The sequence below is a fragment of the Prosopis cineraria genome, unplaced genomic scaffold (genome assembly GCF_029017545.1).
Source record: "Prosopis cineraria cultivar Desert tree isolate PC_DT_omini unplaced genomic scaffold, ASM2901754v1 PC15, whole genome shotgun sequence".
In the NCBI taxonomy this organism is placed as follows: domain Eukaryota; kingdom Viridiplantae; phylum Streptophyta; class Magnoliopsida; order Fabales; family Fabaceae; genus Prosopis; species Prosopis cineraria.
The window spans coordinates 5,555,640-5,571,403 of record NW_026555346.1 but is presented as its reverse complement, the minus strand read 5'-3'; the positions used below and the strand labels follow the sequence as shown (position 1 = coordinate 5,571,403).

General features: G+C 35.7%; 1 protein-coding gene and 1 pseudogene across 1 annotated transcript; one reads left to right on the top strand and one right to left on the bottom strand.

The window, feature by feature from the left end:
- On the top strand, window positions 1–6,384 carry LOC129294600 (uncharacterized; annotated as a pseudogene).
- A 2,669-nt stretch (window positions 6,385–9,053) lies between these two features.
- LOC129294687 (NAC domain-containing protein 20-like) lies at window positions 9,054–11,438 on the bottom strand. Its single transcript, XM_054933148.1, has 4 exons — window positions 11,138–11,438; window positions 10,680–10,893; window positions 10,039–10,298; window positions 9,054–9,934 (listed from the first exon to the last, which is right to left on the bottom strand). The coding sequence occupies exons 1-4, from the start codon at window positions 11,141–11,143 to the stop codon at window positions 9,368–9,370; spliced, it is 1,047 nt and encodes a 348-aa protein (XP_054789123.1). The 5' UTR covers window positions 11,144–11,438; the 3' UTR covers window positions 9,054–9,367.
- Between the last annotated feature and the right edge of the window lie 4,326 nt (window positions 11,439–15,764).

Here is a 15,764-nt window from a genome sequence, read left to right as displayed (position 1 = left end):
TACGCCGGTGTCTCTCAGACTGCGCTGTTGGCGGCAAATATGCGATTCTGCGTTCCATGGCGTCGCCGTCTCCAAAGCTCGCTGGTCTGCTGGCATTACTTGTAGCCCTAATTTTCTCCCGTGTCAGAGCCGATGTTTCCGTTGAGCAAGGCGTTGCAGAAGACAAATCACTGGGTGTAAACGTGGTCGACGACTCTGATTCATCGGCTCTCAAGGCCAAACTGGCTCAACTCAAGTCAAAGATCCAAACTCTTGGTTAGTGCTCGTCACAAAGGTTCAAAGTGGTTTTCCTTTTTCTCCATCGTTTAGATTTTGGCACGGTAACTGCATGTAAAACGTGAACTCTGCTGATGCCCTCTTATCATTTTTATGCCGGGGTTTGACGGCGAACCTTCACTGAGGTCGCTGTCATAGCTCGTGCCTTATGGCATCTACTACTACTATATCCCCCTCTTAACCTGGACTTTGATTCTATTTTGCCATGACTTTAAGAAGTTGAAAGATGGTAAAGATAGAGCGTTTTTTTACCCGCAGTCTTTTTAGTTTCTGTTTCATTTTTTTATACCCCAATCAACATAATTCTAGCAAGAGTGCTATAATGTTTTCCTAAGATGCACCCGTAGTTGAATGGGGGCTGAGGGGAGTCATAACCATTCTTGAGCAAATCCACATCTAGGGTTGTTTCCCGGACAATATACAAACTGAAATTCTTCAATCGTTAGATGTTGGTTATGAAACTGTCCGTCTTCATTTAACGTATCTTATGAGTGAAGGCGCAACAAGAACTTTTGATGGTAAATGTATGTTGGAATTGTTGGCACTATAGTCAGACACGGTTTCTTGTTGATTAATCTCCAAACAATCAACGTTGTCCTTATTGAGAGAGTTCGTGATTGGAGGGACCTACTTTTTGTTTTTTTGGGGCTCTAGGAGGGACCTACTTATTATATGTCTTTTCAATTCGCAGAAGTTATATTCCTCTTCTCGCTATTCTTTTTCTTCCCCACTTATCTGGACATGTGGGTTTTGGCACTTGTTAAATGGCTAATACACTCTCTGTTTAATTTATTGTAGAATCCCACGTGAGTGAAAAGTCCCAAGAATTGAAGAACAAGGATGGGTTAATAGCGGCAAAGGAAAAAATTATTCAAGCCAGGTTAAGTAGCATTGAGTCCGTGCGGAATCACATTACTCTCTGCAGGTGAGAATTGAGATGTCGTCCCTGCTCATGCAAACCAAGAGTTTTTCACATTTCATCTTGTTCTTTTTTCATCTTATTTTCATGATACAATCATTTCTGCTTTTTTACTTTGAGAAATGCTAGACTGGGCACTGCATATGCTTTTCATAATGTTACTTGAAACACTATTAGAGAAGGAGATCCCTGACTCTTGTTTTTGTTGCAATTTCTGTATAGGTTGTATCCTAATGGTTATTTTAAAATAATTCTACTAATTATATATTTCCCTCTTAGAAAAAAGGTGCATTAGATTCTCAGGAGAAGGTCGGAAAGGCTAATGCCTGTGCCAGTGAACTAGAAAAGCAGGTCGGTAGGAATCACTTAGAGGATTTAATTGAGTATAATTCTTGTTACCCCTGCTCTGAAGTTCTACATGCAGGTGGACAAGCTTGAAAGGGAAATAGAAACACAAAACAGGGAGAAAGTGACCTTGGAACACGGGTAATTGAAGCTGACGAACAGATTCATGGATTGAACTCAAAATTAGAGAATGTAAGTTGTTTTTAGCTTGATCGTTTTTTCTTTGCTTATTGTTTATGTGTAATTGTGTCTTGGGAACTCTTTGGTTGGATTGCGGGGGTGGGTTTATGCTCTTACTTCATTACAATATGGTTTAGGACTCGAAGGTGGTAGGACCTTAGTAAGTGACAAAAGCCAGTGGTAAAATGAGTTCTTTGGTTAATGGATGAACTGTAAGTTTAGGCAAAATAGGCAGTGAGTTCTTCCTCTCCACACGCGCGCGCGCGCGCGCACACACTTTTCCATCGTTCAGCAGGGTTTGGGATCTGAGGTTCTGGAAATTGTTGGTAGCAACATGTCATCTTTTATTGGTGAAGGACTGAATGCTCCTTATTTGTTAATCTTCTTTCTCTTTGATGAGGCTGGGAGTTAGTGTTTCCTGTTAGAAATAGATTTGTAGAATTAGCTTTTATTATACGAAGGACTATAATGTTGTTGGCTTTTGGTCTTTCGTAAATAGACATTAACTCGTACAAATTTTAACTTCAATTTCTAATTTACTTAGATAATATTTTCTTGGGAATTATGTGGTGGACTTGTGTAGTGATTTACTGACAGCTTCAAAAGATAAATGATGAACAAAAGATGGAAATTCAGAAAATTGAACGTGCTCTCAGAGTCTTTGAGGTATGTTAAAGCACAAATTTTTTGTCTTTAATGTGCAAGATGCCTTGTAACAATTTTAACAAGTCTCTTGCTTTCTCACCCGATCTTTTGATATAATAGGAGGAAATGATGGGGGCAAAGTTTGAGGAAAGTTCTGGAAGAAAAGAGCTAACGGAGGTACTTATTTGGATGAATACCTGTACCCTATTATTTTTCCACTTGCTGTAATCTTAGACAGCCATTAATCCAGGCTAATTATTGACAGCATGATTTATCGAAAATCATTTTAATTCTTCCTGAAAATGAAGGGAAGCGTTTTCAAGTGTTAATGGCTTTGCCTGTTGTAGCAAGTGTCTGTCAAGGGAGTCTTTGGAAATGATAATGTGATAGAGCCCGTTATTTTCCTAAGACATATCAGAGGAAGTCAAAGGGAAAGAATAACTCTAGTAAGAAATACTTGAACTAGTCTAGAAGTTCACCCTTTGGTCCATTGCCGTAAGGAACAGTATTTTGTGATCTTTTGTAATGATTGGGATCTTTTGGGTAGTATGGGCTATGTGTCCAGCCACTGAAGGTATTAGTAGTTTTTTTGCTTAGGAAGGGAGGGCCAAGAAGAATGAGAGTGGAATAGTAAGGAGAGATTGCCTCTCGAATGCCAGTGGGAGTGAGACTCTTGTATTGAAGCTTGTAATCTGTGTTGCTAGAGTGTTTTATCATCTTTTAGAGGAAATAGGGTTTGGGGCCAGAATCAGAGTCCCCTTGTACATCTGATTCGGTTATCCATCTCATTAATATCAAAACCTAAGTATTTTCCTCTCATATTTATTGCTGTTGCTGTCTTATTTATTACTCTTTGCTGTGATTCTGGCTTGGAACACATTATAATGTCATGATACTTAATTAAAGGGGAAGATAAGTAATTGTTTGTTGATTGAATGACACTGCTTTGCTTGCTTTAAGACCCGGTATGTGGTCGTGGTTGACTAGGCTTGACTTGTTGAGCCATCCTAGTTTCTAGATATTTTTTTGAAGAATAATTCACAATAATTAAAAGGGTCATCTTAAACACAGGTGGAGGGTCTGTTAGTCTGTAGACATCTGATGTGTCATTAACAATATGATATTTTCACTTAGTTGCTTTATTAAATTCTTGTTTTTGTTTTCACACACAGTTACTGTCTATAACTACTATATTGGTAGTTTGAATATTGCCTCACTTCTCTTTTATGACTAACGATATTAATAATTTAATGCTGTACTTTGGCATGTGAGTGATGAATGCTGATTTTAATGTTAGGTTTCTATGGTGACTGGCTTCCACCTTGGCTTGCTGTACACTGGGTCCACTGCAAGGTTAGTTATTGTCATATATCTCATGATGTTTGCGAGAACAGATTTCTTCATGGACGTTCTGAAACTATTTGAATTTGCTAGTCCTTCCTTGAGGACTCATTGGAATGAACACGGGAAACTTGCTTTGGAAGTGATTACACAGAAGGTACCCTTTCTTTCTTTTTTGTTTTTTCCACTTCCTTATATAATGCTTGTTCTGCTATGCTTTCATTGAATCACAAAATTTCTCTTACTGAATGGGACCTGTTGGCTTCTGCATTTAACGTGCCTTTTGTTCCGGGCTATAGAGAAAGGCACAAGTTGGAAAGTGGGCTGAACCTTATGTGGAAACAATGAAAACGGTAGGTCTTCCTTATATAAGTTATATAATTATATAATTCAGATTTTTATTTACTTTGTCTGGAGATGTTTCCATATATCTCCGAATTATATCATGTAAATATAAAATAATTAAATGGTACTATATTTAAGAGGCGTCTCATGTTAAATGGTAGCTTTTCCTATTATACTCATGCCCAGTAGCTAGAAGATGAAATAATGAATCTTCTTTAAAGTTTGCATTTGATAGGCTCATAACTTCTTGGCCAAAAAAAAAAAGGGAGATGGGCTTATAACTGATCATATCATTTGGGTGTTGCTTTTTTCTGTAAGAAATAGCTGGTTGGTTGAATACTCATGCTAGTTGGGTTACATTCCTCCTCATTCTCTCCTGTTTATCACTTGAAGAAATGGATCCCAACTGTGTAAGAACAGTGTTCTGTGCTGAAAACAAACGCTGAACCTCATGTGCAATTGTTGACTACAAAAATTGTTGAGGTTTATGAGGTTTCAAAGAGTGTAGTTACTCCACACTTGATCAGGATACAACAAGCTGTGGATCCTTATTATCAGGTATATATTGTGCTACCCAAATCTTATGGTTAGTTTGATCTGCTGATGTATATCTTGATGTGATTTCTAATTGGTGATAGGAAGCTAAAAAGTTATTCAAGCCATACCTTGATAAGGTTGCTGTTGCAGCTAAACCTCATGTTGATAGATTACTAGTGGCTTTGAAGCCCTACACAAAGAAGGCCGTTCATGCTTATGGGAAGTTCTTGGAATCAGCTACTATATATCATAGACAGGTGTCCTGCTTCATCTCTCTTGTTAATATTAATTTTTTCAAATTTCATATCTGGATAACTATTGTGTGTGGTCCTTAAATGGATGGTAATGATTAGGTGTTTCTTTTCATTTCAAATGATTCATTGGTATGATTGTAATTGTCAAACTCTGCCTCTGGGTAGTTTTATTGACTCTTATGTTTGTTGATGACTTGCTGTTCACATTTGTATTGCTAAAGAGAGATCAGAAAGATAATCTTCTATTGCTTGCTATATTGATTTTTTTCCCCCTTTTGTTGTTAAGGTGCAAGCTACTGTCCAGGAGACACTTAAGAAGCATGAACTTACCAGGCCTTTTGCTACACAGGAGTTGGAATGGTTTGCTGTATGTATCTAAGGATTTTATCTTTCCAGAAATAACTGGTGAAATTGATATTATCAATCATTTGGGTGGAATTTTCAGGCATCAGCACTTTTGGCCTTACCTTTTATTTTATTGGCTAGAGTATTCTCTGCCATTTTCTGGTCAGTATGAAATTTCTTTTTCTTAGCTCTTTTGCTGATTCTACTGTTTGTTAATCGCTTTCTGTTTACATTTGTGTATGTTAATGTATTTAGAAGTATTGAACTACTGGTTACAACATTTCTTATTTGTCTGCTGCACTACAGAAGAAGAAAGGCAAAGAAACCAGTTCGAAATGTAAACTCCCACCATCGCCGCCGCAAAGCTAAGCTAGGGCGGCGAGACCAGTAGATGACAGAGGACTTTCTTTGTTTATTTTATTGCGAGTAGTTAGGTATGTCTTTTTAATATTATTTGGGGATAGCGTTTATGAATGTATGTTTAGACTGAAGCCTGATTTCATTGTCTGTTGTGATAATGCCATGCACAAATAAAGCTTGCCTCGTTTCTTTACTGTGTTAATGTCATTGTGTGCATAAAATTGATTTGGAGTCAATTTCATATGATTGACCATTAAGAAAGTGGATCTTATTGCTTTTGCTAGCTAACAAATGTTTTCAAATTCCTCCCTATGTAGTGTGTGAGAACGGCAGCCGGCAGGGTTAGTGCTAGACATATGTATCTCTCATTGAAGAATGGTTAGTGAGTCATGGAACCTGAAAATAAAATGTACCATTTTCTTTAAAAAAAAAAAATCAAAGAGGCTTTCTTTTCCTTACGACTGTTGGAACTTGTCCCCCCCCCCCCCCCCCCCACACACACACACTCTTTCTACACGGTTCAATGGAGTTGTGATAACAATGTTTCTGTTTCCTGCAGATGGTTCTGCCGTTTCACGTTGGCTTCCATTTTCTGCGAACACGACTTGTTAGTAAATTTTACCTTGTAAAGCTGGGAACGATCCATCGCCGCCTGTTTATGAGAAATTTAGAAGTAGAATTAGAGCTAGCTCCACCTGTTGACGATATGTCTGATGGTACTGAAGGGTGGTTTATTGTGGAAAGAAGTTGCTTAATGGCTTATTCTTTGCTCCCTCTTATATGTATACTGACTTAATTATTATTTACTTCTTAATAAATATATTTGTTTCAGTTAAATCTTGATGAGAATTATTTTAAGGTCCGCAAAATACATTTAATGACATTTAAATACTTCAAAGTTTATTGACAATTAAAATGGACCTTGTAATATTTAAATATATTGTCTGGAATTTGTGTGCAATTCTCCCTAGATCTTTAACCCTCCAATTTAGAAACTGTTTAAAATTATTTTTATTTTATTATTTTGAGAGCTAATGTTTTATAAAACATGTTTTGAAAAAAAAAATAAATTATTTTTTTTCATTTTTTCTTGTTTTTCAGAACAACAATATCAGAATATTTAAAAGTTGTTTCTATTTTTTTTTTCCAACATAATATTTTATTTTTTATTCTTCAGAATATTTCTTAAAAATATCTTACCAAATATTTTTTTATTCTTTTATTTTGAAAAACAAAAATTATTCCTAGAATAATTGTCAAATAGGCCCTTAATCCTTTAACTTTCAATGTGCGACGTGGTCACCTATTATGTACTTTTGGTTGGATCCATCCATTAAAGATCATTAGAGAAAAAATTAAAATTTTTTAATGCAATTATCTTATATTTTGTAGTGCTCTTTCAGGGGGAAAAAATCTCTCCTCGCTTCCTCCTTCTAGGAAAAATGAATCTTTTAGAGCACGTTTGGTTCCTCAGGGGGAAAAATCTCTCCCCGCTTCCTCCTTCTAGGAAAAAGAATCTTTTAGAGCACGTTTGGTTCGTGTGAATTTAAGTCAAGGAAAAAAAAAAAGGCGAGTGAAAAAGCTCACTTTTTTTAATTTGGTTGGCATGCATTTAAATTCTTAAACCCCAAATTTTCCTCAACCTAGAATTCAATTTCTTTAGCTATTCCCAAAGAAAATCAGATTTTCCCTGAAAAATATCTCAGCCCCTACTTTATCCTCCACTATCCCCAGATCTAACAAAGTTTCACCTTCACTACATCATCGTCAGCCCGTCTTTGCCGACTCTCATCATTGTCGCTTAACGGGAAAAATAATTTTATTTTTCAACCATGCTAAAATTTAAAAAATAAGTTACAAATTTATCATAATATATTTATAAAATTGAGAAATTGAGTTATAAATTTATAAAATTTAACATTTGAAACCTAACTTAAATTAATTGATCCTTTTAAGATTTCTTTGTCATTCTCCCATTCAAAATAATAGTACCTTTGTAAGTATCAAATACTAGGTACTAAATAATTGTTATTAAAAATAGCCTTAGGGGCATTAAAACTGTGTCATAAAGCCATATGTAATCTTGACCTCACATCCATCCATAATTAGCACCCGGCTTGATATGCACTGAATCCATTTTTATTTTTTTTTTGAGGTAAAATTTTTGTCAATATCTCTCTTAAATTGACACAAATTTTATAATTCTGGAAGATATAGCTTTTCAATACACACACATATCATACCATTAATATGGAATAGTATGCCTGCATGCACGTAGAATAATCCACTAGTACAAATATTGCTATTAATAGATGACTTTTAACATCAGTTTAAAAGCAAATACTGTTGAAAAAGGCATGGTGGCATTCTCGTACATAAGAGGGACTTTCAACAGCGAGTGCCCCTAGGTCCGCTGTTGATAGCGGTTACAAAATTTAAAAAGATTTAAAAATTAGTTAGTATCAATAGCAAATTTTATTATGCCCGCTGTTCATATTAAAGATTACATCGGTTGGTAGCCCTAATCAATGTTGTAAGTCATTTGAAAAAAACCCAAACGTCTTCTTCCTCGTCTCGACGTGAAGGGTCGTGACAGTTCTCTCTTGCCTCTTGCTCCACTCGACGTCACCTCTTTTGCCTCTAGCCATTGTTGTTGAACCTTCCCACCATCACTTATCTCCCACGCGTGGTTACATCTTCTGGGTTGTCTCTTCTCGGCTATTTCATTTTCTTCATGATTCTCTGTTCTCCTCCTCTCAAACTCAGGGCAAGCTCAATCTTCTCTGCTTGTTTTGATTAAATGGCATTTGTTTTTGCTTGTATTTGATTTTGCGCAAATATTTTGAGATTAATCAAATTGAAGTTTTGCTGAACTACTCCTTCCATGTATTTTATTATATTAGAAAAATTTACTTTCTATGAATTAACTGATTTAAATTCCCTTAAAATATGATTGCGCTGATGAGATTGTTGGAATTTTTTTAAGTTGGACTGCTTTTTAGCCTGTTTTATATGTAGGAAACTTAAATTGGACTGCTTGTTTGATAAAAAAAAATTGTTCATTTTGAGTTGGAAAAGCTCAAATTTTAGGGGAGACTTCACCATTTTTTTTTAATTAAAAACTTTGATTGATATGAATTGTTATTGTTTTGAGAGTTCCCACTTTTAAGAGGGACTATGATGAAATTGTTCATTTTGAATAAAGGAAGCCTAAATTTGAGGGGAGACTCCACCATTTTTTAAAAAAAAAATTGAAAACTTTGATTGATGTGAATTGTTGTTGTTTTGGGAGTTCCCACTCTTAAGAGGAACTATGCTGAAATTTATACAAACATATATGTTAAATATTGCATGATAAAGTTAGCTAGGGACTTGTTTTAGCATGTTTTACATGTTATAATCTTTAAAAGATATCTTTCTTCTTCTCGGACTGCATATAGCAATCAAAGTACGTGCACATATCATAAAAAAAATTACTTGCACAAATTACATAAAAGGAAAAAAAATATCATAATTTTGATAGTAGCATTGAATTCAGAAAATTAAGAATTGAAGGTCCTTAAACCAGAACATTATTCAAAAAGTTGCTTGATTCAGAAGGAATACAAGACTTTGCTTGCTGGGTGATACATTGAATTACCCGCACAAGAAACTTAAACAGAACACCAGAGTAAGGAGATCGTTCATGACGGTAGCTGATCCAACTAATTAAAGTTAAATATATTCTTTGCATTATATTCTATATATCTCATAATAATAATAATCTAAAAAGAAGATAACGGCGTTCTATCCTCTTCCTCCTCCTCCTGGTGGTTTATTATTAGTAGGAAGGCCAGTAAGCATCGAGATCCACACAGTGATCCGCCATGCCCACATACCTATGAGTCTGAGGATTGACGATGCTCATCATATCCACACCATAGTCTCCTAAATTGTCTGCAGCGAGAGAAGTACTGATGACAGGTGTCACAATGTTGTTAGAACTCCCCAAATCCTGCAGGTTACTGAATGGTCGCAAATAGGGTTGTGAGGTGGGTGCTTCTCCACCTGTAACTGCATGAAGTCCTGATGATGATGATGAGATACTGAAAGCTCCTGATGATACAGTCAAAGGATAGTTGAAGTGGGATTGCATGGGCAGGTTCAGAGTAGGATTGCTTGGCACAGAATTCATCGTGTAATTGTTATTCCTTCCGTAGAGGAAATGACCTGCTGGATCTCCCAGCTGCATCATCATGTTCATTGGTGGTGGCATATTAATACTTGGACCGCCATGGCCAGCTATGTCCAGGCTATAAGGATTCAGTCCTCTTGCATGGTTGGAAGGGTACTTCTTTACCACGCTCCCACTCTTCTTGAACACTCGGCAGACCACCCATTCATCTTGCTGTACGTTCATGGAAGACGAAATGGAACTTGTGAAAAACCCTAGATTATACAGATAACTGCATCAGTGGGTGTGATATAGATTTATTGATTGATGATGATTACCTTGTTGGATTTAGAGTGAATGCGGTATTCATGCATGACCCAGCTGGTTTTCTCGCCTCTTGGGGCTCTGCCTTTGTAGAAAACCAAAGTTTTCTTCATGCCGAGGAGCTCCGATGTGGCGGTGTTGACGATCTCCTTGTCTTTGCCTGTGGTTTTCCAGTAGCCTGTGTTGGTTGCTCGATTCGTTCTCACACCAGTCGGGTACTTCCGATCTCTCAGACTGAAGAAGTACCATTCTTTCTCTCCCATCTTCGCCTTCCCTATTTCATCCCACAAGGTTAATTTTATATTAATTACTAGGTCATACACACACACGCACACACGAATATTTTCCTCAACAAAAATTATGCTATATAAATGTGTGTGTGTATATGTGTGTGTGTCTCATGCACGACAAGAGAAAGAATATAATATAATGAAAACGAGGAGGGATAAGGGCATCGAGAAGCAGAAACCCTAGTTTGATGTTGTGAAACTTTGAACGGCGATGATCAGAATATATATAAACGAAGTAGAAAAGGAAAATGATTGGCTTTGTTGATGAGTTAAAAGTGAATATGATTTTAATTTGACCAGTAATGAATCTGAATTAAAACATGATGAGAGAGATGTACATATAGTTGCATGAATCTCAAGTATACCTGGGAGATCCCATGGCTCGCATTTGTTTAGATCTACATCAGCAATTGCTCTTCCTGTAAAACTAGAATCAGAGATCTTGTTTATGAGATAGTAAGTGATAAGCTCTTCATCTGAAGGATGGAATCGAAATCCCGGCGGTAGGGTTTCCTCTTTCCCTTCACACCTTTCCATCTCCATCTTCTCCCTCTCCTCTTTGCTGGATTCCTTCCCTTTCTGTACCACACACACAATAACTAACATATCATGATGTATACACTATACTCGCTCCAAATTCTCTCTAAACTTCCAAAAAAGAAAGATGATAAAGAATTAAAGCTAAACGTTTAGCTTTAACCCTGTTGGAAAGACGTGTGTGTGTGTGTGTGTGTGTGTGTGTGTGGGTGAGGGTTAACTTCCCTCGAATAAGAGAATCTACACAATAAGTTGAATTACAGGATGAATCTACCGTTACACTTACTTGCATGGAGAGACAAATTCTCCTTCGATGCTTAATTGTGTGAGGGTGTTGCCTCGTTCACTGGCAAACGAAACACTGACTTGAGAGATACTGCATCAATATGTGTGTGTGTGTGTGTAAATGTATAAAAAAGAGGTCAGGTTGAGCTTTCTTGCCCGCCGCTACCATGCATGACAAGTTAGGGAAATTAAGTTTACAGGCAAATGTTGAAGAAGAGAAAGAAGATTTGGGAACGTATGAGTGTGTTTGTGAAGCTTTCACCAAACGTGGGTCTTCCCCTTCAAGTTGCAAATATACCAGCTGTGTACCCTGAAATTAATAATAGTCTCAAGATATACAGTAATTGGAATCAAAATGACCATCGTGACCTCGTCAAAGACGAAGAATCCACCCATGAAATTCTGAGCCAACGTTCCTAACAGGCAACGCAAGCGAGCGAGCTAGTCATGCACGTGATAGAGTGGGCCACGCCTTTCATCAGATGGTGCCATGTCATCATCAGACGACAAGATCTATGTGGACCCGTAATGGAGAGTGAAGACAATGGAAGAGTCAAAATAGACGATGGATTGGCAAAAAATAACCACCAGCGGGCAACCACTCTCAATATAAAACAATGATATCAAGAAACACCGTCTCGCTTCTTCCTGACCAATTTCCAGGATTCTATGTTCTTGTTTCTTGTTTCCTTCATTTTCGCTATATATATCCATGTTTATATCGTCACTGATTTAAAATCGAGAGAATATAATAATGCTACTTTAAAAAAAAAAACTAATTTTCAACTTTGTCGTCAGTGCATTTCAGCAGCAGTTTGGCTTTTATAATTTTAAAAAATTCTTGACAGATTTGCTTTTAAATTTAATATCCATAAACGATTTTTTTTTTTTGAAAAAAAGGAATGTGCATGTAATGTCAGTTCAAAGTGGAAATGAAATATGGCTGAAAGTTTAATGAAACGTGTTGATTCTAAATGATGTTGCTTTTGGCTGATGAAAAGATCAAGGCAAAGATTAAGTTAATTAGAATTAATGTAAAGATAAAGTGAAGTGGCGAAAAATGAATAAGCGCATATATCGCATGAAATTGATGAAATACGGTCATATAATTTGCTTGTGATAAAAGAGAGAGAAAGCGGGAAGCGAAAATTAGGGAATCTAATAAATCTCCAGCAGTCTGGGGAAAATTTTGGCCTTTGTCCATTATTCGATTTTCTAGATCTCTTCATTTTTAAATTTCTTCGGCTATAGTTTCAAGTCTTTCCTCTTTTTGTTTTGGGTCTTCTTGTCTAATTAGTGGTAACACCTCCTACAAATTAAAGCAACATCTGTCTCTTTAATCTTATCCTGTTTTGGCAGAACTAGGCAACTATATGTAATCTCTCGTTCAATTTCAAATCTTGTCATATAACAATTAATGGAAATTAAATTATCCTTACGTGAGCATATGTAGCAATAATTGTGCATGTATGATATTATAGAATATACTTCCCGTGGTTTTTTTTTTTCCTGCAGAGTGCGAGAAATGAAACAAAAGATAACTAGATATGAAGATCCTGTGATCTGGGTCCAAAAAGATACATGGTGATTTCTTTAAGGAATATTGCTCTACGTACTTCATAATTTCATATAAAATATTCAACCTTGTTACACACACACAGGCACATAGTATATAGACACATATCGCGCGTATACATTTCGTACATTCGAAGTGTGGAATTGCGATTACTCAAGTCAAGTCATCTGCTCCCGTAGGAATGCACTTCGTATACAATTGATAGGGAAATTTGGTTTGATTTTTAGGGATTCTTGTTTAAATAGACGTTCATTAATTAATTGCACATCGTACTCTTCCTTGCCCTGCTATAAGTGTATATGTCTATAAAGTATATGCACGGATGACCCGGGATGCAATAGTCAGTCATTATGTATATTGCCTCTGCAAAAAATTTAAGAGATGATTTCTCATTCCCACAGTGTTCGCGATCAATTGATCGTCGTGTCTCACAATTTCAACCAAACCAACTTGCGTGCAGACACAAGTTATGGAAGTTTGCACTACACCCACACATATAACCCATATATACCCCAGTCTCTCTCTCTCTCCCTCCCCCCCCTCTCTCTCTCTACACACACACATGTATGACATGTATAGCTTATGAGAAACACAAACTTCTTGGATTTGGATTCAGAAAGTGTTCTAAATATATTCACTCAATGAATGTTTTAATTATAATTGTTGAATTTTATTAATATTTAAAAATTATCAAAATATATTTTCTTTTAAAAATTCAAAACGATCAACATGATCAGAATACTCCTTACTTATGTTATCCACTCTAAAAATTTGAAATTTAATCATTTGCTAGTATTATATAACAAAATATTAAATGCGTTCTATCAAATTAAATCATTGTTATAATGCCGCATGAGACACTTAATAAGTTTATTTAGAACACTTACTGAATTCAAATCCAAACTTTTGATAGGTATTTCAAACCAAGAGAAGTCTTGGCATCACAATTCATTATGTATACTTTTCTCCTATTGTTTTTTTCAAGACTAGTTTACAATAAAAGTGTCCTTTATTGCATGTACAAACGCTTGTGTGTGATTCTTTTGTTCAAGATATCAGTTCGTATATACTTGTCTTCTAATTGCTGATTTATAGTGCCAACGCGTACCATTTCTCCAAATTAATATATGTGTCAAACTATATCAGGTTCCTTAATATCGTTATAGCTTGTTAACCAATTCTCACAAATTATATCTCGTATCAATTCCTATAATGGAATTGCAGAGAACATTGTTCCCGGTGCATGTTGCCTGTATAATTGTACAGCTAGCAGGTATAATTGATTAGCTTGCAATGCTGATAATCATTTTTTTTTTTAACTATGATCAAAAGATGGTGCATGTTGCCAGTATATGTAGAGGCAAGCACAAGTCAGCCTGGTGTGTCTTTATATTTTCACTTAATACAATTAATATGGCCAAAACTTATCATATATATATGTATTTCTTTGCTAAAGCACGTTTAATTAATTTGAGATGAAGAACTGATCTTGCCTTCAGTGTGAAAGCCGGATTTACGTGTTTGAATATTAATTGCCGGGATAATGAATTAGACTCCAAGTCCTTTAAATTTTGATGGTTTTTTCAAAGGTTAGTTATGATATGGGGAAGATTCATGGGTTTGGGTTTCAATTGTTAAGTAATATAACTAAGCCTCGCGTTTGAGGACAAATTAAAGACAATCCACAGCTTTTTCTTGTCTTACACTTCAAATAATTAAATTTCAAGTGTCTCAATCATGTTTACCTGTTCTGAAAACACATATCAGATCTATAAATTAATCTTTACATTGAAGCTGTTAGTTCACAAGTTAATTGGTGAATTGCGAGGGTGCTTCGTGAATGAGTGACACTACGCAATTTGACGAAAATGATGCAAAGGGAATTAGGCAAGTCTTACCCGGCAAAATGTCACTCAAGCATAATTATGATCAGGACATTAATAGATGTCCAATCAACCTAGCATTATAAACAGTTTTGCCACAAAATAATGGGCATGTTTGAATTAACTGCGAAACGAAATGGAATTCTGAGGAAAATCGTCACTGTTTTACAACAATGAAAGCTTAGAACATATACATATATATAAAGAGCTGAGGCGCATTAAAGAGAAGATAATTAGTTAATGTTTACGTACAGAAATACAACCTAGCAATATGGAAAAATAGTAAGAAGAAATCAGGGTTAGGTCACGGTGATCTACCCAAAATCTAGCACTTTACGTGTGTCCGAATTTGTAGGCTCGTGTGGGAACTAGCACGCATGGTCATGCATATATATGGGATGTTAACTTGTACTTTGCTGAAAAAGAAAAAGAAAACATGCTTGAAGTGTGTGTGTCTCAGTCACAGCTTGCACGTGCAAGCAAGCTAATTACTGAAACGTCCTACTGATGGACCATGTAAACAAGAGGGTCGATAAATTAAACAATAAGATTGCTAAAAGATCAGAACATTAACAAAAATCAAAGATATACTTATGTTGCTGCCATCCATATTCCGGCATATACATTAAAGTATTTTATTATTTATTCAGAAAGCTCGTTATTATTCTTTATGGTGAACTTAAAGCAGGCTGAATTTGTATAGTGAAATTAAATTAAAGCTGGTAAGTCCCCATCTATCGTTCTCCAGGTAGCTATATAAACCCAACAACTGCTTCTTTCGTGGCTACACTACATTGACGCAAGCAACATTATTATATATATAATTTATATGCGCAGCAAGAAAGCTATTTGGATTAACCTAGACTGGCCAGGCTTGACTTGTTTTACGTGAAAAAGCATGCCGTCCTTGTTCATTTTTCTTTAATAGATCATAAGGAAATATATATACATATGTATACTTTCGATCCTTATTATAAAACATTTTTAACTATTTCATGCATATTAAAAAAATTAATTTTTTTCTTGATATCATAAAAAAATAAAATATACTTTCATTTTTACATCTGACTTTAAATAATAATATAACTACATTAAATATCTCATGCTAATCAAGAAGGGATAAAATTAAAAAAATAATTTAATTATTATAAAGTATCCTATATTTTAGA